Source organism: Vicia villosa, linkage group LG5, assembly GCF_029867415.1.
Source record: "Vicia villosa cultivar HV-30 ecotype Madison, WI linkage group LG5, Vvil1.0, whole genome shotgun sequence".
NCBI classification, from domain to species: domain Eukaryota; kingdom Viridiplantae; phylum Streptophyta; class Magnoliopsida; order Fabales; family Fabaceae; genus Vicia; species Vicia villosa.
Window position 1 is genome coordinate 96,822,426 of NC_081184.1, and position 24,672 is coordinate 96,847,097.

Here is a 24,672-nt window from a genome sequence, read left to right on the forward strand (position 1 = left end):
CCAATTTACCCTTTGGAATTAACTGGATCAATAAACATTGACCGACTGTCATACCCCAATTTTTGACCTAAGATACCACCTCATATCATTTGCATATGCATCATTTGCATCTCTAACAAATTGCATAGTTTGTGTTTGCTACTTGTGACTCAGCAGGGTTTAATCAAGAAATCACTCATCAGTACAAGTAACAATCAATTAGGGTTTTGTTCTCCCTTCATCTCAAAAGAATTATCTTCATCAACAGTCAACATTTGGTCCTCAAAGATTCATTTCAACAAGCTCAGGGACTTTGAATCAACCAGATTAGGGTTTTGACTGAAGACAGTATACTCCTGACTTTTGCTCAGGATTTGACCTAATGACTTGGGACATGACCTCAAGACCCCAAGTACATCATTTTGACCTAATCCATTGGCTCAGGACATCTCCTACACCAGGATTGATCAACAATGAAATTTCAAGTCATCAGATTAGGGTTTTGAACTATCAGGGACTGAAATCAGGGATCACATTTGGGAAATCCTAAGAATCCCCAGGAAGTCACTCAAAGGTTTCAATCATCTTCAAATAATCCCTATGACAACATCCAATGAAAATTACATCTCAATTCAAGATCCACAGTCATCAATCTCATCAGGTCGACAATTAGGGTTTTTTGACCTAAATCACCTGAACAACTGACTTTTTAATCAGAACATGGTGCCACAACTTAAACCATGGCTCAAGGTCCTCCAATAACTCAATGTGATCCATTCATACCATTCATTTGGTGAGGATATCCTGGTTCATTTGAAATCTCCAGAAACGCGATTCGTCTGAAAAAGTCAACTATACAAGATCACCATTGACTTTTGGGGAATTTTGGTCAACCATGACTTTTGAAGTTTTGAATCATCAATATATGATATATGAAGTCATTTGATCAAGAAAAATCAAGAAAATCAATCAAGAATCAAAAAGTCAAAAGTTTGACTTTCCATACTTAGAAAAATTCTAAGTGTTTTTCAATGGTTTTTTCCAAACTTTGGAAGGGAATTTCTCAAAATTTCACCTACAAACTGAAAAAAACTTCCAACATAAAAGTTGTAGATTTTGATCCAATAAACAACTTTGTCACATATGATGATTTTCCAAAAGATCAACCATTTAAGAGATATGGAGCTTCAAAGTTGGTATCTTTTGAAAATTTCACTTAAAATCTCATTTTCTTCAAAGTTCATGGATCTTTTTCACCCATTTCCTTTAAGGTCTTGAAGAAACTTCCAACTAGGGTTTTGAAGTACATAACATGAGCTTTCCAAGATGTCCAAGAGCATGAAAAAATATGGAGTGTAGCCATGGTTTTGAATTTTGTCATTAGAGGTCATTATGCATGAAATTTCAAACCATTTTCATAAAGTTTCAATGCTATATGACCTATAATGCAAGTGATGACACACCAATGAAATAATTGAGAGATATTTTCTGATTTGAAGATCAGAATGGAAGAGGATAAGAAGCTTGAGGTTTAACCATGGTTTAGTCACTTTTAACCATTTGCATTTAATGTGAAAGATTCCATTTTATCTCTTAAGCCAAATCATCATTCTTGGATCAACTTGCAAAGGCTTTGAGTTCAGAATCCTTGGCCTATAAATAGAGGTCCAAACTCCATTCAAAATCACACCAAAACCTCACAAATTATAGGTTTTCTCTTTCTTTCTTAGAATGCAAGTTTCTTAAGTTTCAAGGAGGTAGAAATTCCAACCTCCAAATCCTTGAAGTTCTGGCCAAAGTAATGATTCCAACAACTTCTAAACATCAATTAGGAAGTGTTTGAACCACTCACACGCCTCAAATTACCCCAAAACTCAGAATTGCATTTCAACCTCCATATGAACACATAATAAGCCTTATCATGCCAATTTTCATTCTAGCTCATTTCTGTCCAAGTTAAACATCCAAACACATTCCATATACCATATATGAACTATCCCAACCATCACCAACAATCTGAAACACCTCCATCATCAAATTCGATCCTCACTTGAGCCATACTGCAGATCGGGTACCATGGACTGATAAAGAGGTTTCCAGTTCATTCCAAGACTTCAAACATGTTCCCTAAGGTCCATTGAAGCTGTCCAGATTGAGCAACAACATCTGTAACACCTCCAGGCACGATTTCAATTTCCAGTTTTGCCATTTTTAAGGTGAGTGCTCATGAACTTCAAACTCATACATACATGCATCATAAATGAAATATTGATACACCATCTTGTTTCTGCACCTATGAGGATCATTAACCCTCAATCAATTGCATCATATCATGATCATACACGATTTCACAATGATTTGTCATATTAGGGTTCTTCGTGTTCATCAGAAAATTGATAGCCCTAGGGTAAAGATAAATGAAATTAAAGATCACCATCATGATCCTTGTGAAAAACCGAGCAAGATAGACCCTTTACTTGATCAATTTGGTCCAGTTTCAAAGATTTTTGAAAATCAAATTAGGGTGTGTTCTTGGCGCCATTTTTGTTCAGGAAATTCAAATATTTCATTTTAAAATATAATTAAATGGAGGCATACATATAACAAGCTGCGCGCGCAGCTCAGTTGGTCATTGTTTTGGTTGGCAATGGTGGGTGCGTGGGTTCAAGCCCTAGTGAAGACAAAACCAAATTTTTTACAACTATTTTTCTTCATTTTCTTAACAACTTCACTCAATTAATTAACCATTCAAATCAATTCATTTTTGCTTCATTTTTTGTACACTTCTTATTTAATATATATATTTTATGAATATCAAAAAAATCACAAAAAAAATATTTATTTAATACATTTTTAAATAGGTTTAAAGTAACATGTTCTTAAGTGTTTTTTAATACTTTAAATATTGTTTTTATTTGATTTTTCAAACCTAATCACTTGTAAATATTTTTGTGATCAAACCCTAATTTTTTAGGTCTTAATTAAGCATAAAATTTGTTTTTATCTTAATTAAGTTGACTTTTGTCAAAATTCAAATCGTTTTAAAACAAGCGATCACCGTTTTTCAAAATGATAAACCATTTCTTTTTGAGTTTTTCTTTTCAAAAGAAACTATTGATTAAATCTTTTTGGATTGATCAATTGATTTTAAAAATACCATGGGCCTCCATGTAGGTATAAGTCCCAAGCCCCTTTTGTACATACCCTTTCCTTTTTCTTTGTACAATTTTTCTTTAAACAGAAAACTTCTTTCAAAACAAAACTTTCAAGCTTTTCAAAACGACGAAACCTCGCGTTTGTTAATAAAACAATCAACCATGTTTTATAAAATAAAACAGGGGCCTCCATATAGGTATAAGTCCCATTCCTGTACATGAAATTAGGTATTTCATTGTACACACACCGTTTTTGTATATATCTCGTTCAATTTGTTTTTTTTTAACTTCGAACAACAAATCAAAAAATGAAGGTTTTCTTTAAATCTTCCCAAAAATACCATGGGCCTCCATGTAGGTTTAAGTCCCAAACCCCTTTGTAAATATTTGTTTGCATAGCTTTTGAATAAACTCAATGGGCCTCTCCCCGAGTATAAGTCCCGAGCCCCCGTGTATACAAATGGATCATGCTTACAGGTATATTTCCTTCATAAACTCCATTATATACACACACCTTGACATATATATGTATAATTGTTCATACTTGTTCATGTTTGTCCATGTTTGTTCATACTTGTTCATATTTGTGATTGTGTTATATATACTTGTTCAACTTAGTACAACACTAGGTTCCCCATAGCCTCCTATTGGGCTTCGTGCAAAGAATCTCCCTAGTTTAGGTTAGGACATAGAGTATGGTTTCCCGGTGAAATCGCTCTAAGAGCTCAAACCAACTATACCATGCCTCCTCTTGGGATTTGTACAAACGACTTGTCCCTCCCATAGCCTCCTCTTGGGCTTACAATGCAAGGACCCTCGATTGTCCCTCCCATAGCCTCCTCTTGGGCTTACAATGCAAGGACCCTCGGATAGCCTCCTCTTGGGCTTCGTACAAGGACCCACGGGCTTCTTATAAGCATCCCCAATATCCAAAACAAATACCCTAGGAGATTAGACATTTATCATCTCTATGATAGGAGTATCTCTTATATATCATCACAAACAATCAATCAATCACATTTCTTTTTGCCACAAGGCTGGCTAATCAATCAAACCTTTTTGCCACCATACTGGCTGATTAATCAAAGTTTTTGTCACAAGGCTGACTTCATTGAAACTTTTTGTGAATACAAGATCACACTCACAAAGATGTTTTTGATTCATGGCAAACTCAACAAGCATACAAGCAACAAGGTACAAGCAGAAGAACTCAAAGAAAATCAAGCATTGGTCACTCATAACAGAGCAGGTCGACCTACTATGAATACATGTCGACTCAACACACGCAAAATAAGAGGAACTCAGAAAAACAGCAGTCAGGTCGACCTACTCCCAACACAGGTCGACCTAAAATGAAGAAATTTACATATCATTCTGCTAGGTCGACCTACACAACCACTAGGTCGACCTAATCTGAGGAAAGGTCCCCAAAACGCATCTGAAGTGGATTCTGGTCGACCTACTTCTTTAACAGGTCGACCTAACTGGGAACAAATGACATCCAAAGGATATGCAACTCTGTTAGGTCGACCTAAGCACCACAAGAGGTCGACCTATCTGATCAAAAATGCCAAAATTTATGGTTTTCTCTGCTCCAACTGATAAGCTCTCATATATATTGTCCAAGGTTCAATTATTGCACAAAACACCAACGACTGAAAGATACACAAAGTCTTCTCATCTTCGTTCTTCATCATCTCCAACACAATTACACATAATCATTCTTGCGTTGAGAGTTAATGATCGAGTTCGATAACGTCCATGGAACGGAATTGAAGATTCCTAGTGGGTGAAGATTTGTGGGGTTTTTGGTGAATAAAATCCGAGGGTTTTGTCCTCCAAGATAGGTGTTTCTTGGGGGTTTTTATCAAGAAGTTTCATCGAGGATCCATCTGAGTGTGAAGATTGAAGAACAAGGGTTCAAGGAAATTCAAGACACTGCAGAAAAGGGATCAAGTGAAGCTCTTGGATCACCTTGATCTGGCTCAAGATTAAGGGGGAAGAAGATTCAAAGGATCGACAAATTCGGTTTATTGTTTATCGCTTTGTTTTCTTCTTTGTATAAACTGCTTTCAACATTAATGGAAGATTTCCCAATTTCAATTTGGAATTGGGGGCAGACGTAGTCGTAGCGAGGACGATCGACGAACTGCCTGAACAAATATCGTGTTCTTGTCGCTTTTATCTTTTCATTTATGTTCTGTTCATATTTGGCCATAATTGCAAAATTGATTAACGATTCAAGTGTTAAAATTGTGAATTAAGGTTCTGCATAAACATCACAATTCACCACATCTTGAATCATCATCAATTTGAACATTATCACCAAGTGTTTGTCTTTTTGCTTATTCCATTATTACTGCATTGCAAACCAAAGTTTGTCAATTTAGAAGTTAATTGATTTTCAGCTGTGAAACGTATTGATTCGATAACATATCACTATCGTTAATCTCAATTATCTTGTGGTTTTGTCACATATACGACCCTTGCAATAACGGTCCGGAATAGACGCAAGTCGATTCAGAACTGCTTTCGCTTTAGTTCGAAATAATTGCGAAAAACTCTGTGAGATCTATTCACCCCCCTCTAGATCCTCAGGCCAGCGTCTAACACTTTTGCCACAAGGCTGGCTGATTAATCAAAACTTTTTGTCACAAGGCTGACTTCATTGAAAGTTTTTGCCACAAGGCTGGTTAAACAAAAAAAACATCTTTATCATTCTAAGCGCCATAAGTGGCACAGCCAGGGCTTATAATGAAAAGATTTCAAACAAAAATCAAACAGATGTATGTGATGATATAGATTAGATACATCGAATATTGAGATGACATTTGTCTCTTTTCCTTTGCTTCCACTAGCATAAGTGGGAACTACGATTGCTCTGACTTTCTCAACATCCCTTTGAGAATACGTAGGCACAAGGTCGTATCCTTGGCGAGCAAAACTTCTCTCTCAAACCACTCAAACCTTAGCACCCGTAGACCCCGAGCTACAGATGCTCTGATTCCCTCTAAGGGATATGTATGCAGAGGATCGCGATGATCTTTGCGAGCATAATCAAACAAACACCTTAGGTCCCACCTATTTCAACAGAACCTCTCAATAACATGAAATGAAAAACATAACAAAGAAACCTATAGAGTACTATAGATACGTTGGGTGCTAATACCTTCCCTTCGTATAACCAACCCTCTTACCCAAAGATCTCTCCCCCCACTTTTAGGTTATTGCAGCTTTTTTCCTTTTCCTCCTTTGGAAACAATAAAAAGTTTGGTCGAAACAAAAGAAAAATCATTTTTTGAGCACTCGAGCCCAAAGAAGGCATCAGGTGTCTCATCCCGAAAAAAGATACGATTTTTCCCCGCGACACCGACCACGATTGAGAGTTAGCCGAGCACGTTGGGATTCCGTCCCCGACAACGGCTAGTATCCCCGGCACGACTAGTCAAGACCTAGTTAAACAACCTCCTATATTCTAGGCCGAAAATCTCGCATTGGCCCACGAAGATAGGAGATCCACTCCATTCCAACAAGAGCATTATAAATATCCCTCTACCTCTAGAGGGCAAGGTAATCCAAACTTTGCCAAAAATTCATACTTTTTGTTGTACCTTGCTGTTCTCTTACTTACTTTGGCATCGGAGTACCTTACAGGTACAATCCTTTTTTTCTCAACCGTCACCGAAGATCAAGCCTACCGTTACTGACCACCTGTTCTGCCCGTAGCGAACAGTGGCGCCGTCTGTGGAGACTTCTTGCTTCCCCGTTCCCTTTTCTTGTGCATTCTTGACTGCTTTCCTTCATCCCCAAGAACTCGGAAACTAAAGCTAGCACCTTTCACATTTCATGGCTGGAAATGACGAGAATTTTTCTACTTTGGATGTCGCAAAATGAGAACGCACGATGTTGAACTCATCATACCTCCCCCCAACAACGACATTTTTTAGCCTCGTGATGGCCTCACGGCTTCTCCTTCGTCAGAGGATTCTCGTGAGAATACCACACTTCACTATGGAGATACCAACGGAAAGAATCACCAAAAATCTCTCCTTAAAGACGCTCTGCTGGTCACCGAGCCACCTCAGGTTGATTCCACCATGGCTTCCTTCTTCGTAGCCCCAAACCAGACCAACGCCTAGATCCGTCAGTAGAGCGATCAAATTGGGGCATTGAAGCAGAAGCACTGCGCCAAGACTCCTCCTCGCAAACAACCACGTCCCGAGCAAGAGTATTTGGCGTCCAAGAAACGTCAACATACTCCTCCTCAGAGGGATCATCCATCTTCTATGGCCAAGAAGAGCAAAGAAGACCATCGCTCCCATCGTCACTCGCCACCACCACGACCAAAGGAACAACCACGATCACATTCCCTGAAGCCTACAGATCATCGTCGACATCATAAGCAAAGTCACAGCCGTTCTCCGTCTCCAGTCCACAGTGACGAAGAAGAGGAACGCTGAGGCTCCCTATCTTGGGCCATACTGGAGGCTCATTTGCCCGTTGGGCTAGAAAAACCTCCTCCATTGGGTACTTACGACGATACGACATATCCAGACGAATACATTGAGAACGTCGATGCTCTTCTTGACTACCGAGGTGTTGCCAGTGCGATAAAGTGTCAGCTATTTCCGAACACTCTATGCAAAGGCACAATGACCTGATACAAAAGCCTTCCGAACGAATCCATTACATTCTAGAAGGGACTTGGCATACTCTTTTTAAGACATTTCACAACCTCTCGCAGACACCCTAATTCAAAAGCTTCATTGGAAGCCATCATCCAGGGTAAGGATGAATCACTCCGAGCGTATATTGAAAGATCCAACAAGGAAGCCGTTCAAGTGTCCACTGTTAGAATAAGAATTGTTCTGATCAATATTCTTAGTTTTGATGATAACAATGTATATGAATTTTGCTTAAGACAATATGATACTCTAATCCTATGCATTTTCCATTTCAGGAAATATATAAAGAGTATGCACAATTCAGCGCAAGAAGCACTGACTCAGAAGGTTTAAGTATGCAACATCAGAACATGCTCTCGCAAGATATCAGAAGATGGTCAAGCAGAATCAGAACATGGTCTATTGAAGCATTAGAAGAACTTGAGATCAGAAGCAGAAGCACTGAAGTTCTTATGGTATCACGCTAGAAGCACTTCAAAGTCAGAAGACAAGAAGACGCTCTACACCAAGCTGTTTGGTTCTGATTAATTCAAACGTTGTATCTACAAACATCAGATCAGAAGCAAGTACAAGATGGCAGGCTACGCTGACTGACAAAAGGAACGTTAGAAGCTATTAAAGGCAAAGTCAGTTAAAGCAGGAAAAGCAAGGCTTGAGGTAGTTGACAAAAGAGTGAAAAAAAAATCAAATTTCATGATACAAGAGGATTTGATTCAATTTCTGTTGCCCTAATCCTTCTATTATAAGTACTAAACAGTTCCAAAGGCCAGGGTTACGAAATCTGCAACTCCAAGAACCCTAGTAAGTGTCAAAAAATTTCAAGAAAACTTGAATTCGGTTTTGGCATTAGAGAGCAATTCAAAGATATTCAAAGATCTCAACACATTCAGTGAAGATCGTGGAAGCTTTCTGGATCATCACCCAACCTTCAAACACACAGAATCATCCTCAATTCATCACGATTTGCACACTTTTCAAATCCTTCGATTAGCTTTATTCATGCATCATCAATTAATTTAATTCACATATTTGTGTTTAATATTGTGTGACGATCAATTCTGGAGATTTCTTGGTGTTTTTATGTCGTTATGAACAACATGCCATGTTAGGGTTCGAACCTTCAAATTGGGGTTTTTTTATCACGCAAAATTAGACTCTAGGACAGGTACTGCTGGATTCGCATGGCTGAGACGAGTCTATCCATGGCCTCGTGCCAAATTTTTGTGGCCGTTTGGTTGCATTCGTGTTTTTGCAGGTGTGGTATGTAAGGCCCTTTTACATCGTACTTGCAACCAGCAATGTAAAAGGCATTTGTAGGTTTTTAAAATGAAGAAGATGACTTCGTATCATCTCGTGATTGGCTGAATTCAAACGAAAAGCACGCGGCCCACTTTTGTTAAACAGATGGATCAGGTGCGCGTCCATCAAAGCGAGCATGATGTGTCTTCGTCCCAAAGCCATCAGATCACTCTCCCAGCAGATCCAACGCGTCTGGAGGTGAGGATGTACCATGGACCACACACGCCAACCACACAAAATCAAAAGTTGAGTTTTTTGCAATTTTTTATTTTTATTTTTATGACCCCATATTTTCTTTTTTAGTATATATATATATATATATATATATATATATATATATATATATATATATATATATATATATATATATATATGTTTTAATAATAGTTTTTTTATATAAACTTGTTTTATTTATTAAATTTTTTTTCATAAACATAAAATTTATATTTTCTATTAATTTTTATTATATATTTATTTTATTTAATTATTTGTTTTAAATTATTTTCTTTTATCCAAATAATTTTATAAAATCATAAATGATTCCTTTAAATTAATAAAATCATGGGAATGTCATATATTTAATCAAATTTAATTTTTCCATCGATTTAATTAATTAGGTTGAAAAACCAATAATTAATTAAACCGGTCGTTTATTCTTTTAATTTTATTTTATTCCTACCCTAAATCAGGGTTTACGAAGAATTAGCCATACACTGAAAAAATATTTCTTTGTACATTTTTCAGGGTTCCTCCAACTACGCGCCACGCCTATTACGAAGCTAAGTACCGATTTAATTCTTATTTAAATATGTGTTATTTTATTTAGAATTAGGATTTGCCTTCAAATCTAATGAATTTCGCCTACACTCACCTCCTTTTCAGTTTGCCTTTGCCAATTTTTTAGGGATAACCTCGAGCCTACTCCCGACTACGAACCATATCAGATCAAATCAAAAAGTTAAGTCCTATTTCATATTTATTTTAAATATTCATTTTATATTTTATTTTTAATTTTCTTTTGCCTTTTTTTTATTAAACTAGGGTTAGCTTTATTTGTCAATGAATCGATAATGCACTCACCCTTTTGTGTTTGTGTTCTTTTCTAAATTTTTAGGGTTGGCCAACCGCCAAAGCTCGAATAGTCGGTGTCATACCCCAAAATTTGCCCACACTTTTTTTAGTGACAAAATTTTTCGAAATTATATTTTTAAAAATTGGGTTTTATAAAAATTTTGGATTCATTTACATTGACATCCACAATTTTATAAATATTCAATTTAAATTCTATTTTAAAATATAATAATTTACTATTAAATTGTTATATTTTAATAAATAGAAAAATGTTGACCAATGCCTCACATACTTTTAATTGGCTTTTTATTTCAAATAAATAACATAGCTTAGTTGGTTTGGAAGTAAGAAAATTCTAACAATTTCATTCACACACTTTTTTAAGATTTTTATACAAACAATTTTTATAGTTTTATTTTAATCTTATTTTGGCCAATGATTTTCATATGAGGCCCCTCAATTTATTTTCAATGTTTTCTTTTAAGCCAGATGATGATGATATCTGATGGTTGTTTTTTTTTTTTTTTAAAAATTGAATTTTTTGTACTAACAATAATAATAGTTTTTTTTACTTGTTTATAATACAATTTTTTCTTTCACCAGATCTACCAATTCATCACGAATTTCCACAGTCAATTCAAGAACACTTTTTTACTAAGACACTTGTCCCTGTTATCACACGCACCAACTACACCCTAGCTATCTGTGTTGTAACCAAAATGCAATCACATTTTTAGTTTTTCCTTTGCATTAATATTTTTTTAATTATATTTCCTTGATTAAATATTAAACTTTTTTGACATTATATTACGTTTTTTCTAACTTATTGCTACTGTTGATGTTCTTCTTTCCCTGGTAGGCTAATTCATCATCCATTACCAATTGTATGATCAATGTTTTTGTACTATAAACTTTTTCCCAATTTACTAACAAACTAACATTATCTCTGTCTCAGTCAAATTCAACAGGAAGTAGTAAATATATCTTCTCTAACAACTAACCATTCAAGCATAGAAAAATTCTTCCAACTAATTTCAAAAACAATAAACCAAACAAAACATAGTGCAGCATAATAAAAACAACAAAACTTATTATCTCCTTGTTCATGATTTTACATTGTTTTACAGGGAAAGAATTTGCTTGTGCTGCTGTTTGTTTTCGTGAAGGTCCCGCAACCCCAATTGTAGCTCCGAATAATTTACGGCCTCTGAAACGATCGATTCCAACACGATCCAAAAATCCTTCATTCCGACCACACGATTCAAATCGCAACACCGAACAACATCGTCCTCCCCGCAAGCGGACCACCACACAACACATCTCCGTCGTTCAACGCTCCAGACGGCGACCACCACAACAACCGAGTTCAACATCGGGTCAACATCAAAATCAAAACGACACCGCTCAGCCACCGCTTCCGCCGTCGATTCTCTTCCCATGGGTTAGCTTTCCTATTTTCTGTTCCTTTTTCTTCTAAATCTATTATGTGTTGTATGATTCATGTGTTACAATTTATGATTCCCAATGTTTTGTTAAAATGTCATGAATACTGTTTTGGATTTCCTTTGGTTGTGTGTAAATTGAGGAGTTTGAGATGAGGATGAAATAGTTTTCATTGTAGTCGTTTTGTTTTTGAGAAATTAACATGGAAATTAGAAACAGGGAGATAAAGGTAGAAGAGGAAGAGGGGTTTAAATTTGTTCTTTTTACTGAAGCGTGTAGGTATGGCTTACTTATTGCTGTTTATTTTTATTGTTATTTCTCTCCTGCCATGTGTCAATGTATGAATGGTCATTCGCTTGTTTACAGGTACATGGTAGGTCGCTAAGCTCCCTCTTCATATCTGTGGGGCCAGGCCAAATTTCCGCATCTATCCTAGTAGCAACAGAAAGGATGTGAAGAAAGAAAAACTAACTGGACCATTGGGAAAGGACTAGAGCCTTGTTACTATAGTTCGCGCTTCTGAGATCATCGTTGATTGGGAGAGAGAAAGTTTTTGCGCTTGGGATCCTAAGCCAGCAACATCCCCGGGTTTAGCTCCCGACTGGAGGGAGAGGAGCAAGGCATTAAGAAGAAGAGCGAGTGCTTATTGATTGCTCTCTATGCGAAACCTATGGAGAGTCTGAAAGCCTGGCTCTGGAAGCAAGTTCTTCAGATGTGGGAAGTTTAATGATTGAAAGCAAAATCATTGATCTTGGGTACCTAGGCCATAACTTGTTGTCTACCTAGGGATATGCCATTTATGGGGAATAAGAAAGGAGCTAGTCAGAGATTTTGACTTCTTAAGCCAATCCTAGTACTGGTCTTACTTATTACCTCATTTTTATCTTTCTTTGACTTTGAGGAAGATCCCACGAATCGTCTTCTATCGACATCCTCTGCTTACTCTTATCGTACGCTCTTCTTACCCAACCCAAATCGTCTGGTACTCTGTCCGCTCTCCCTTTCCTGGTGAAGGAGAGAGAGTTTTACAAGCTGATGCACTCACGAGGAATGGAAAGAAACATCTTATATTTGATCTCGAAGTCCTCATATCCCTTATTTTACTAACAAATTTTTCTTAATGTTAATAATTATTTAAATTGTTTTTTTTATCTAAAAAATATATGTAATAAAAAAAATAAAAGAAAGATGAAAAGTCACGTGGAGATAATTTTTTTCTTGTTTTTATTAATGTTAGTTATTATTTAAAGTTTGTATACAAAATTTTTTAAATGTAGTTTTAGCCCCCCAAATTTCTTAATTATTTGATTTTGGTCCCTATATTTTAATTGCTTGATTTTGGTCCCTCAAGTTTTATAATCGTTTGATTTTGGCCCCCTAAGTTTCAATGACTTGATTTTGGCCCTTTAAGTTTGTCCCCCTTTGCATTTGATATTTCCCTAATAACATGTAGACTGAATATATTTTTTTTTTTGTTTTTTCTCTTTTCTTTTCTTTTATTTTTTATAAATTTTCTTCTCTACAATTTTATTTTTCTTCTTTTTTTAATAGTTAAACTTTAATTGAAATATTTAAATATTTTACTCAATTTAGAATATACGGACAAACATGCAATATCTCTTGTAAAAAATTAAAATTCTATATTACTAATAGGATTGCTAAATTTTGAGACTTTTGCTTAACCATTATGGAGCTATTGGCCAAAGAGTTTGTTATTTTAATTAGGTAGTGGTCTATTTTATTTTGTTAAAATAATTTGTTATTACGCATAAGTTGAATGAAATATTTAAGATATTTTAAATATTATTTTTAAAGTTTAACTATTAAAAACAGAAGAAAAATTAAATTGTAGAGAAGAACATTTAAAAAAAGAAAAGAAAAGGGAAAAGCAAAAAAAAAAAAATTAGTCTACATCTCATTAGGGGACTATCAAATGCAACAGGGGATAAACTTGAGGGACCAAAATCAAGCAATTGAAACTTGAAGGGTCAAAATAAAGCAATTACAAAATTTGGGGACCAAAAATCAAACAATTGTAACATGGGAGGCTGAAATCAAACAATCGAGAAATTTTGGGGGCAAAATTGTATTTAAGCCTAAGTAATATAATGTTACATAAACAGCTATAAAAGGGAGAAGAAAATATACCAAGAGAATAAAGAAAAATAGAATCATTCAAGAAAAAATAAGATTTTATATATATATATATATATATATATATATATATATATATATATATATATTATTTAATAAATTATGTTATAAATGGGGAAATGTAGAATCCTTATTATTAATATCAATAAAATGAGAAAAAAAGAAGATAAAATCTCTTATTTTCTTTTAAATGGTTCGATTTTAATGTGATAAACGAGGAAAAGTAGAATTCTTATTATTTATATCAATTCTTATTTAAGACTTGGTCTACGTTATTTTTTTCTCATTTGCCATTTTACTTTCTCTCATAAAACATTCTTTCCTCCTCTTGCATCTCACTTCTTACCCATCACATAACCCTGAAAATCTTCAAAATCTTCAAACCTCCGTACTCACATGCCCACAAACACTCAAAAAGTCTTCAAGATCTCCATATATTCTTAAAGACCTTCAAACCCTCATAAATATCCAGAAAATCTTTAAGATCTCCAAACCTTATTTGTTGATGATGGAGAAATGTATGAATGAAAAGGTAAGGAGTTACGTACCAGATGATCTTGTATTTTATATTCTATCAAAACTCCCTTTAAAATCTTTGAAGCGATTTATGTGCGTACGCAAAACATGGTCTGTTTTATTTGAAAACCCCACTTTCATGAACAAGTTCCGCACTGATTTTTTATCTATTCCTCACTCTTACTACAATGATACTTCCCTCCTCCTACAATACAAGTATGTGTATGAGTCTGATTATGCTACAACTTGTGTCTCTTTGAATTTACTTTCTGATGAGAGGTATCAAAATAGAGTCAAATTAGACTTTCCAAATCCATTTATAGATCAATTTCAAATTTTGTATTCCGGTAGTATTAATGGAATTTTCTGTCTTCAATCCATCGACTCATCCGAAGATATTGTATTGTGGAATCCAACTACTAATGAATTCAAAGTGCTTACTTACAGCTCTATTTACTATGTGCGACCTTATGTCCATTTCATGCCAATTATTTTTTGCTATGACCCTGTTAATGACGACTATAAGATTATTAGGAAAGCACATTATCCAAGAGAAATAGCTTGTTATCCCGTATGGGAGATTTATAGTCTACGAAGACATAATTTTCGAGGACAAAGACAAATATGTGGTGGCTAGAAGGTTGTTGATGCTAAATCGATCTGTTGCTTGTTTTACTGGGTACAAGTACCATCATAAAACTACCTTTCACATATCATTTTTAGGAGAAATCGGGGTGAAAGAATCTTGGACTAAACTTTTTGTCATTGAACTTGGTCCCAAATTGTTTCCTATTGGCGTGGGAATGAATGGCGAAACATTCTTCCGAAACTTAGATCATGAACTAGTCTACTTTAATTTATGTACACAAATGAAAGTGGAGCTTGGTTGTGTTGATAGAATGTCAGATTCTACCGAAGTAATTATTTATAAGAAAAACCTTCATTCGTTTGAAAATTAAATCATTAGTTTGTTTACATGTAGTTATTACTGTATCATAAAAAGTAGTTTTCAGATACCCATATCATAATGTAATCATGAAGTGTATGAAAATGATCAATATTATAATTAAAGTCTATTATCTTTATATTTAAAAATTGCCTGACTTTTATGTCAATTGCTGGAATAACTTAGGTTTGATTGAATATGATAATCTAACCGAATTCGATATTTAAATAAAATTTATTTTATTTCAATTTAAATATCTTTTACTATTAATAACTTTGTACTTTAACTTTTTCTGAGGTATAGTTATGGGAGACATTTGTCAAACCTTTGAAATGAAATGCTTTTGAAGATTTTTATCATTAATTTTTGTTATTATTGAATTTTTTTATTTGAATTTTTTTATAATTGAACTAAAAAATTCTAATATATATTACCTCGGTTCCTATTTATAAAATAACAAAAAAAAGAAAAAAAAATCAAATCCTATAATGGCCTACCTTACATCTGTCTCTAGTCCTCAATGACTAAAATTACGAAAGTTGATAATTTGATACTCTAATTCATCATTGTCTTTAATGAAATGAGATATTTTCTACCACCAAAAACTGAAATCGATGATCCTGATTAGCGAGCCTATCTACACACTAGTTACCTTGTCTACAAATAAGAGTGAAATTATTTTTTAACTGAAGATTCTTGTAATTAATCTATTTTTTACGGAGATTCTATGGCGTTAAACCCTCGTTCATGATGCACTAAAGACCTATCTAGAAATCATTCTTAATTCAGATGTTTGACCACACTCTATAATGGTGTATTTTTAACAAGAATGTTGTGATGGTCAAATGGTGAAGCTTTATTTTAACCAAACATAGTTTGAACCGTTATGTTTAGTTAGTAAATAAAATCATATTGCACGAAACAGTTTTAGAATTGTACCAAAACTGAATCGAACCGAACCGAAATTTTAATCAAACCACACATAAATTGAAAATGAAAAGTACTAAAAACACGTTTTAAAATTTTTATTCAAAAATTTTTAAAAGTAGTTTAATATTTTGGTTCTTTAATAAATGATTTGATTTGAAAAAATTGTCTTCTAAGAGTTTAGTATGATTTGAAATTTCTAAACGATATACCAAACCAATAATTTTGGTTTGCTTCAATTCTAAGTAAATTGAAACAGTTTAGTTTACATTTAGTAAATTTCTATTATAGTTTAGTTCATTTCAGTTCAATATTTTTACTAAGTGTAACACGAACATTCCTAATAAAAACACTTTACATGTAGAATAGATATACAAAAAATATGCTTGCATGGTCTAAATTTTTGTTAAAATATCTTTCTATGCCATTTTCCAAATTTTCTATTGCAAAATAGTTTTATTATGTAAAAACACAATTAGAAAATAGGTATTTTACACTAAAAGAAAAAAATGGGATTTACAACACATGAGTTGTGACACTTACCAAAAAACTATCTTAATCCTTTATCAACGACAGTTTTCGCGACTGTAAGAGTCAACTGTCATTTGTTTTCTTGTTATATGAACACAAAAGATATAGAATCCTTTTGGTGGAAGGTACAAGTCACATTTTATATTCTACGACGGTTACAAGAACCGGCCTCACTCAAATTCTACGATTGTTCTCCACCAGCCACCATGTTCCTCCTATATACGTATTTTTCAATTCATGAAGCTATGATTTCCAAATTCTACCGCGTTTTCATTTTCTGTCAAAATCACAAACCCTTGTACTTTATCCATCAAAATCTCAAACCCTTGTACTTTATCCATCCAAAATTAATCCTGATTAAGGTTTAAAATTATACCAAAATTAATATAGTAAGAAACCTAAATCCTAATTTGATTAAATTAAACCCTAAATTAATTTATTATCCTAAATAAAACATCTTGATTCAATTATTCTATTAAAAATATTTAATATAATTATCCTATTAATTAAAAAAACTAAATAACTTAACTAAACTAAAAAAGTTAATTTGTTTAAAATAGGGTTTTATGTTTTTAGAAAATAAAATAATTAAATGAGAAAAAAAACAAAAACAAAAAGGGAACAAAAAGCATAAAACAAAAATAAATAAATAAATAAACCTGGGCACTATAATCCTGTGAGGTTGACATGGGAGAGTCCACGGCATGTTGCGTCTCCACGCGCGTTTGATCTACTTGGGCGTTGATCTAACGGTTGGTTTTGGAGGGTGCATGATGGTCATACGCGCAGCTATGAGCACTAGATCTTGTGGGCAGTCCTCGTAAAAACTAAATGGGCATCCATGGGACTCGAACTCAGGATTGCCTGGTTACCAGTATTCTCTCCTTGCCATGTATGTTATTTGTTTTTGTTGACATTAAACTGAATAAGAAAATAAATATATTAAAACAATAATAATTGGGATATTCAAGGAGTTAGTCAACCTGGGCCCCACTATCTTCTGTCTAGGCCAATCACGTGTGGAGAGATAGCCTGCAAGGTTTGACCAACCAATCGTTGCCTCGCGCGTGTGGTCTTAGGTTACTCATCACTATTCATCGTCTTCAACATGGGATTAGCTAGGAATTCCCAATGATTTTTGCTACGAATGCTGGTACGAATTTAGTAGCTAATCCGGGGAAAATAAAAAACCTGCAAAATCTCACAAAACAACGTCAAAGGATACCTCTCCCCGCTAAATCGACACTCGCGAACACAATGGCATCATCATTTTAGCCTGAAATCGCCTGTATGCGGAGATGTAAAGGATGCAAAAAGCTCGAGCCCTAGCAATGTTGATTCGAGACTCCGTCCTTAAAACTTGCATGTATCACGTTGAACCTGTCCTAAAAAGTATCCTGAATCCATCTATGCAGGTAACATCATTTAATAATTAATGAATAGATAAATTCGAAGTTTGAAAGTTTTACCAAAGAGGTTATATTGGATGAGACTGTTCTGGGCACTTGCACGATTGGGTAATGAATGGAATCGATTCCTGGGAATCTCAGAAAGAGAATTTGGTGCTTGGTTTCGACTGGAACTTGCTGAGAGAAGCCTTCACTCGTGCCCTAACTTTTGAAAGTTATGCAACTTCTTGAACCCTAGTTTTCAGTTCCCAGGATTCGTCCCCTTGGATCATGAATGAGTTAAGTATATATAGTAGAGGAGATTAGGTCAAGAAACTTGGAAAGAAATCAAATCTTTAGTGAGATGGAAGTGGAAAAATATTTGATTGAAATTTTGCATCAAATCTTGCTTATTTTGGCTTATTCTACTTCTTGCACTTCTTTCACGTGTTGCCTTGGTCCATATAGCCAATATTGGATTGATTTTGATTCACCTTTTAATCCTTTACCAATTAAGTTTTGATTTATTTGATTTATCTTGAATCTAAATAAGTAAATTTAAAATAAAAGAAAATAAAATCGACAAAATAAAAGTGAATGGATCTATGGCCCTCTTGGATGATAAAAAAAAGTTATGTAAATTAATTCCATCATTTTTATATTTTACTTATATTATTTAGTTTTTAAATAAATAAAATCCAAATAAAAATAAGTAAATATTATAAAAATGGATGAAAGAAATCATAGGTCCTTATTTAGATCCTATTCATGTTTGAAGCCAGTTTGAATCAAAGAAAATATGAGCCCATTTGGGAAACTTCATGTTTTGGTCAATATCTCCTCCATGCATTTCTTCAAAAAATTTCCAACTTGCAACAACCATATCTCACTTAATTTTTATGGTATGGAAATGTTATAGGAATTTTTGGAAAGCCCAAGATATCCTCTAGACGCCACTTTGGAACATATTTTGGATTTGAAGATTTTATCTTGATGATATTCCTCCTGACAAAACATAGCATTTTGTGAGCTTCTGGAAGGACCTGTAATGTTTTGACTTATATCTCTTAGGAGGAAACATTTCTTGACCTTGGGCCCAACATCAAATTTGTAGAGAATTGAATTTCCTCGAGAATGAGCTTGGGTTGGAGAATTTCTGATAAAGAATGAGAGAGATATGGATGGTCAAAGTTCAGTTGACTTTTAGGTTAAAAACCCTAATTTAGAAACTTTGAGTTTTGTTGATTTCTGAACTTTTCTTGATGAATCATGATCAACCCTTGATCTAATGATGGATGTTACTTCAAAGTATTGATGTTGACCAAAAATCAGGAGTTTTGACTGTGATTTGACCATAGTTGACTTTTAGGTAAAACTGATCGACTGTTGACCATTTGAGTAGTTGAATTAGCAATCTTATGAATCAGGGCTTGAAACTTGGCATGAGTATGCTTTGAAGCATATGGGAGGCCATGGAACACACTCTATGCATCAAAATTTGATTTCACCTTGAGAGAAACAAAACCTTAGTTGGAGGGTTGTTGCTTAAGAGATAGGTAAATGTCCAATCCTTGCATATTCTTTAGTAGTTGAAAGTCAGGTGAGTCAAAATATGATGGGCAAATTTTGGGGTATGATAGCTACACATCAGAATTGTCCCCTAAGATCAGAAAAGATCAATGGTTAGGGAGCTTGCTCAAAAATGCCATCATTGTATTTTGATATTCTCTGAAATTTATTCATGGCCAAGAAACCAAAATGACTTCACTAATTAAGCTCACTCTATTCAATTACTCTGAGCTCTTTTCCTATAAATAGAAGTGCCTTCCTCAATATTAATCACACCAAAGCAACATAAAATTCTTGCTTTCTCCTTCTCTCCCTCATGCTTATGGTTTTCAAAAGTTCTTTGGCAAGAAGAATGAAGTTCTTCAAACCAGAGCTTTTCTTTTCAAAGTAAGCCTTCTAACATCTCAAGGAGGTTCATTAGAAGTGAACCAAGCACCTAGAACACTTCTGGAAGTGGAGCATCACCATAGCCGTTTTCAATTTCGAGCCTAAGAAGTTGGAGGTCTGTAGAACAATTCAGAGGGTGTCAATCAAATCTAAGCACATCAACATGTTCCTAGAGGTGTAGTGAAGCTATCCAGATGCCTGCAACACATATGTAAGTACATGATCATCATTCTCCATGTTCACTTGAAGCTCAAATAAGAGGTGTCGAGCAAAGCAATCCTGAAGTGTTCAAGTTGAAATAAGCATTCAGTTAGCATCACTGAGCTACCAAGAAGCTTTTACAATCATCAATTCATTGATGAGATTCCTTCACCATAGCCATCGACCTCTATTTTCAGAGGTATTTTTTCAAACTCTAACACTCTCATTCAAGTATTTTTTTTCCAATATATCTCGATACCAGTTTGTCCAGCATCATTAGAGGGTCAAAAACCCTCTATCATCATTCATTTATTCATCTTAATCATCATTTAATTTTAAAATTATGGTTTATGTATTCTTTGTGTTCTTACTGAAATTCTTTAAATACACTTAGAATAAATAATTTATGAGCCCATGATCATGTTCCTTGTCCAAAAACGAGTGAGTTTCATGTTTACTTCATGGAAATTGGTTGAGAAACGAGGGAGATAGAATTTCAAATTCTTGAGTGATGAGAGGTTGAAGATGAAGATGCCCATGGCGTGCCATTCTCTGAAGATGCTCGTTTTCAAATCATTCAACTGTTTTTCACAAATAGTAAATAAATCTTTTGTGCATCTTGAATATTAAAGAGTGTAAGTCCCATCCCTTTTTATTTTTATCTTGCAATCTGTTTTTTAAACAAACTCCTCATCTGTTTTCAAAACTTTCTTCTCGGTATTGAAGGGCATTATTCTCGGTGAAAATCTTCATATACCTATGCGACCTAGTGTCCATCTTCACTTCTTCTATTTTCAAAACAATAAAAAATTCAACTGTTTTCAATCAACTTTCAATCTTTTTTCAAAACAACTTCAATTTCAAATCCATTTCACACGGGCCTCTACTTGAGTCTAAGTCCCAAACCCCTGTTTGTACATACATATTTCAAAGGCCTCCTATTCATCCAGGTTAGGCTTTATAACTTTCAATTTACAACTTTCATTTAAATTACTGTCAAATATAAACTATATATACACTGTTTAGAACTCCGTCTGAGATAAACCTTAGGGCAAATAAACTGTATATTAATATAGGACTATGACCTAGGATTGAGAATGTCTTCCTGGTGAAGGCTCTCTCCTAATTAGATTTCCATAGTTTCTTGACACAAGATGAATTATTCCCGGTGAAACATCTTGAAAACCCGTAGAACGAAAATAGGGCACATCTATCCAAGAGAAATTATTCCCGGTGAAACCTCTGACTTATTTTCTTAGAGCCAAACTAAGTTCAAAGCCAACATAGCTTTCTCTTATGCTATAACAAGGACCCTCGATGACCCTCGATTAGCCTCCTCTTGGGCTTACAATCAAAGGACCCACAGGCTTATTAAAAGCATATTCATAGCTTTCTCTTGAGCTTGTATACAAGGACCCATCAGGTTTCATATAAACATAGGAACAGGTCTTTAGTTACCTTTTAGCTTACCCTGGTGAGATTCTTCTATTCTTCAAACCAGACTCCAAACAAGCTAAGAATGTCTCAATCTCAGTATTGATTTCACCTTTTGGAATGAGAGACATGGACAATCTCTGTCATCCATATCTTCAATCTCCATTCAGTCTTCTCCTTAGTAGAGTCAAGATTCCACATCTGGAATTTCCTCAGCAAGGTATGCCTTAATCTTGGGCTTTAAACAAGAAGTATAAAAATTCTATATAAATTATAACCGTTAATTAAATAAAATGACCGATATTGATAGCTCTTATTTCTCACGTAAATATCAGTTCTTACTGGATACGCTCCCATATAGGGGACGTATCAAATGAGAACTTTGGTTATTATAAGAATTGAGAACTTTTAATAACAACCGTACAATTTAAAATCAATGCCCTAAAGCATTGATTTTAAATCGTACGGTTATTATTAAAAGTTCTCAGTTCTCATGATAACCAAAGTTCTCATTTGATACGTCTCATATATATATATATATATATATATATATATATATATATATATATATATATATATATATATATATATATATATATATATATATATATATATATATATATATATATATATATATATATATATATATATATATATATATATATATATATATATATATATATATATATATATATATATATATATATGAGGAGGGATCAAATTACACCAATATGTTACACTAATAGTTACACTCATTTATGACCCTTGATATGATTTTAATCTAATGGTTAGAAATGCCCACTTAGTGACTCATCATTGTTTCTTAAACTAGTTTTCTTGGTAATAAATAATTTTTTACTTTATCAAATCATAATTTATTTTTCACATAAAATTAAAAAGATCTCTCCTACTTTTTCTAACAATTAAATTACTCTTCATTTTTTAAAACAAAACTTGATTCTAAATATTTTTATAAAAAAGAAAACGTGATCTAAATAATATTTATAAAATCAATCAAGATTCTTAGAAAAAAAACTTCTTTTTATTTTAAAACAAATTTACTTTTTTATTTTCTTTATATAAAATCATATTCTATTATTTAAAATAAATACTGAAATTGTACCTATTTTAAATAGAATATAAAATAATGTTCAAAATGTGTATAAAAACTTAAATAATGAATACATAAAATTTTTGTTGAGAATTAAAAAATTTATAAATGAAATTGTTTAAAAATAATAGAAAATTTATCTGTTTTATTATTCACTTCATATATATTTTTTTGGGTTAATCGTTACTCGTTATTTGTTAATTATTTTTATATTATACGATTTTGAATGATTTTTAAAAATATATCAATTTTGTAATGTAAAATAAGTAAAGACAATATAATTTTATTTAAATAAAATAGTAAAATTTGTTTAAAGTTAAGAAAAAAAATATTTGTTTTTAATTTATAAATAAATATTTTTATTAATAAATATTAAAAATCACATTATTATTTTTTAAATTAATAACATTAAGTGAATTGAGGAGAGATCTTTTTAATTTTATGTGAAAAATAAATTATGATTTGATAAAATAAAAAATTATTTATTACCAAAAGTAGGGGGAAACTATTTTAAGAAACAATGATGAGTCACTAAGTGAGCATTTCTAACCATTAGATTAAAATCATATCAAGGGTCATAAATGAGTGTAACTATTAGTGTAACATTGCTTATTGGTGTAATTTGATCCCTCTCTCTCTCTCTCTCTCTCTCTATATATATATATATATATATATATATATATATATATATATATATATATATATATATATATATATATATCATATGAGAATGATTTTTTTATATGAGAATGTTTGAATGAATCTGAACCATTAGATTTTAAAATAAATGGTGGAGATTATATGTGAATCTTTTTTTTCTCTCTCATGCATCATTTATTTTAATAATAAGGAGAGATAAAAAAGATTCGCACAAAATCTCCATTATTTATTTTAAAATCTAACGATTCAAATTCATTCTCTCACACACACACATATATATATATATATATATATATATATATATATATATATATATATATATATATATATATATATATATATATATATATATATATATATATATATATATATATATATATATATATATATATATATATATATATATATATATATATATACGGAAAAGAAAGTAAATATTTGTATTTTATCCTTTTTGTTTAAATAAAAGAGAGTATAAAATAAAATGTGATATGATATTTCAAATGAATAAACAAATAGTAAAATACACCCTGTATAAAAGATAAATACTAAAAGACAAGTGAAGATATGGCGAATTATTGTCTCTTCTAAATTAAGAGTTCCTATACTTTACTTTTAGTTTATTAGAAGAAAAAAAAGGAAAGTTCTTTAAGTAAAATATCATTTGATTTTTAATAGAAAAATATCTCATTTGATAAAAATGAGTTATGTAGTTTTTGTGAGGGGATAAAATTTGATATTCACTCAAAAGAAAAATAGAACATTTAAAAAAGATAGTAATTATTTTTTTTCTTTTATTTATTTCTATTTAAGTGAAATAGATTGAAAAATAAAGTCTAATACAGTGAATGCATAAATAAATTACTAAAGGATTGAAATAAATAAGGAAATGAAGAATCCGAATTATTAATTTTACTTATTATTTGAAATTTGCATACAGAACTTTTTTTCTTTATATAATATTACATAAAAACCTATAAAATTAGAAGAAAATATACTAAAAAATAAATAAAAATAAAACCATTCAAGAGAGATAAGTTGTAAAATAAAGTCTAATATTGTGAATGTATAAATAAATTACTAAAAGAATGAGATAAATAAATAATCCGAATTATTAATTATTAATGTTAGTTATTATTTAAAGTATGTGTACAAAATTTTTTAAATGTAGTTTTAGCCTCTCAAATTTCTCAATTATTTGATTTTGGTCCCTATG

At 32.7% G+C, this 24,672-nt stretch overlaps 1 protein-coding gene across 2 annotated transcripts; it reads left to right on the forward strand.

The window, feature by feature from the left end:
• The first annotated feature begins 11,209 nt into the window (after window positions 1-11,209).
• Window positions 11,210-12,832, forward strand: LOC131606899 (uncharacterized). 2 transcript variants are annotated; one of them, XR_009285098.1, is made up of 2 exons: window positions 11,210-11,911; window positions 11,999-12,832. XR_009285098.1 is itself a non-coding variant. In XM_058878991.1 (2 exons), the coding sequence occupies exons 1-2, from the start codon at window positions 11,295-11,297 to the stop codon at window positions 12,086-12,088; spliced, it is 426 nt and encodes a 141-aa protein (XP_058734974.1). In that variant the 5' UTR covers window positions 11,210-11,294; the 3' UTR covers window positions 12,089-12,832. The 2 variants fall into 2 exon arrangements, 1 of the variants encoding a protein (XP_058734974.1); XM_058878991.1 differs by having other exon boundaries at window positions 11,210-11,630.
• The last annotated feature ends 11,840 nt before the right edge of the window (window positions 12,833-24,672 follow it).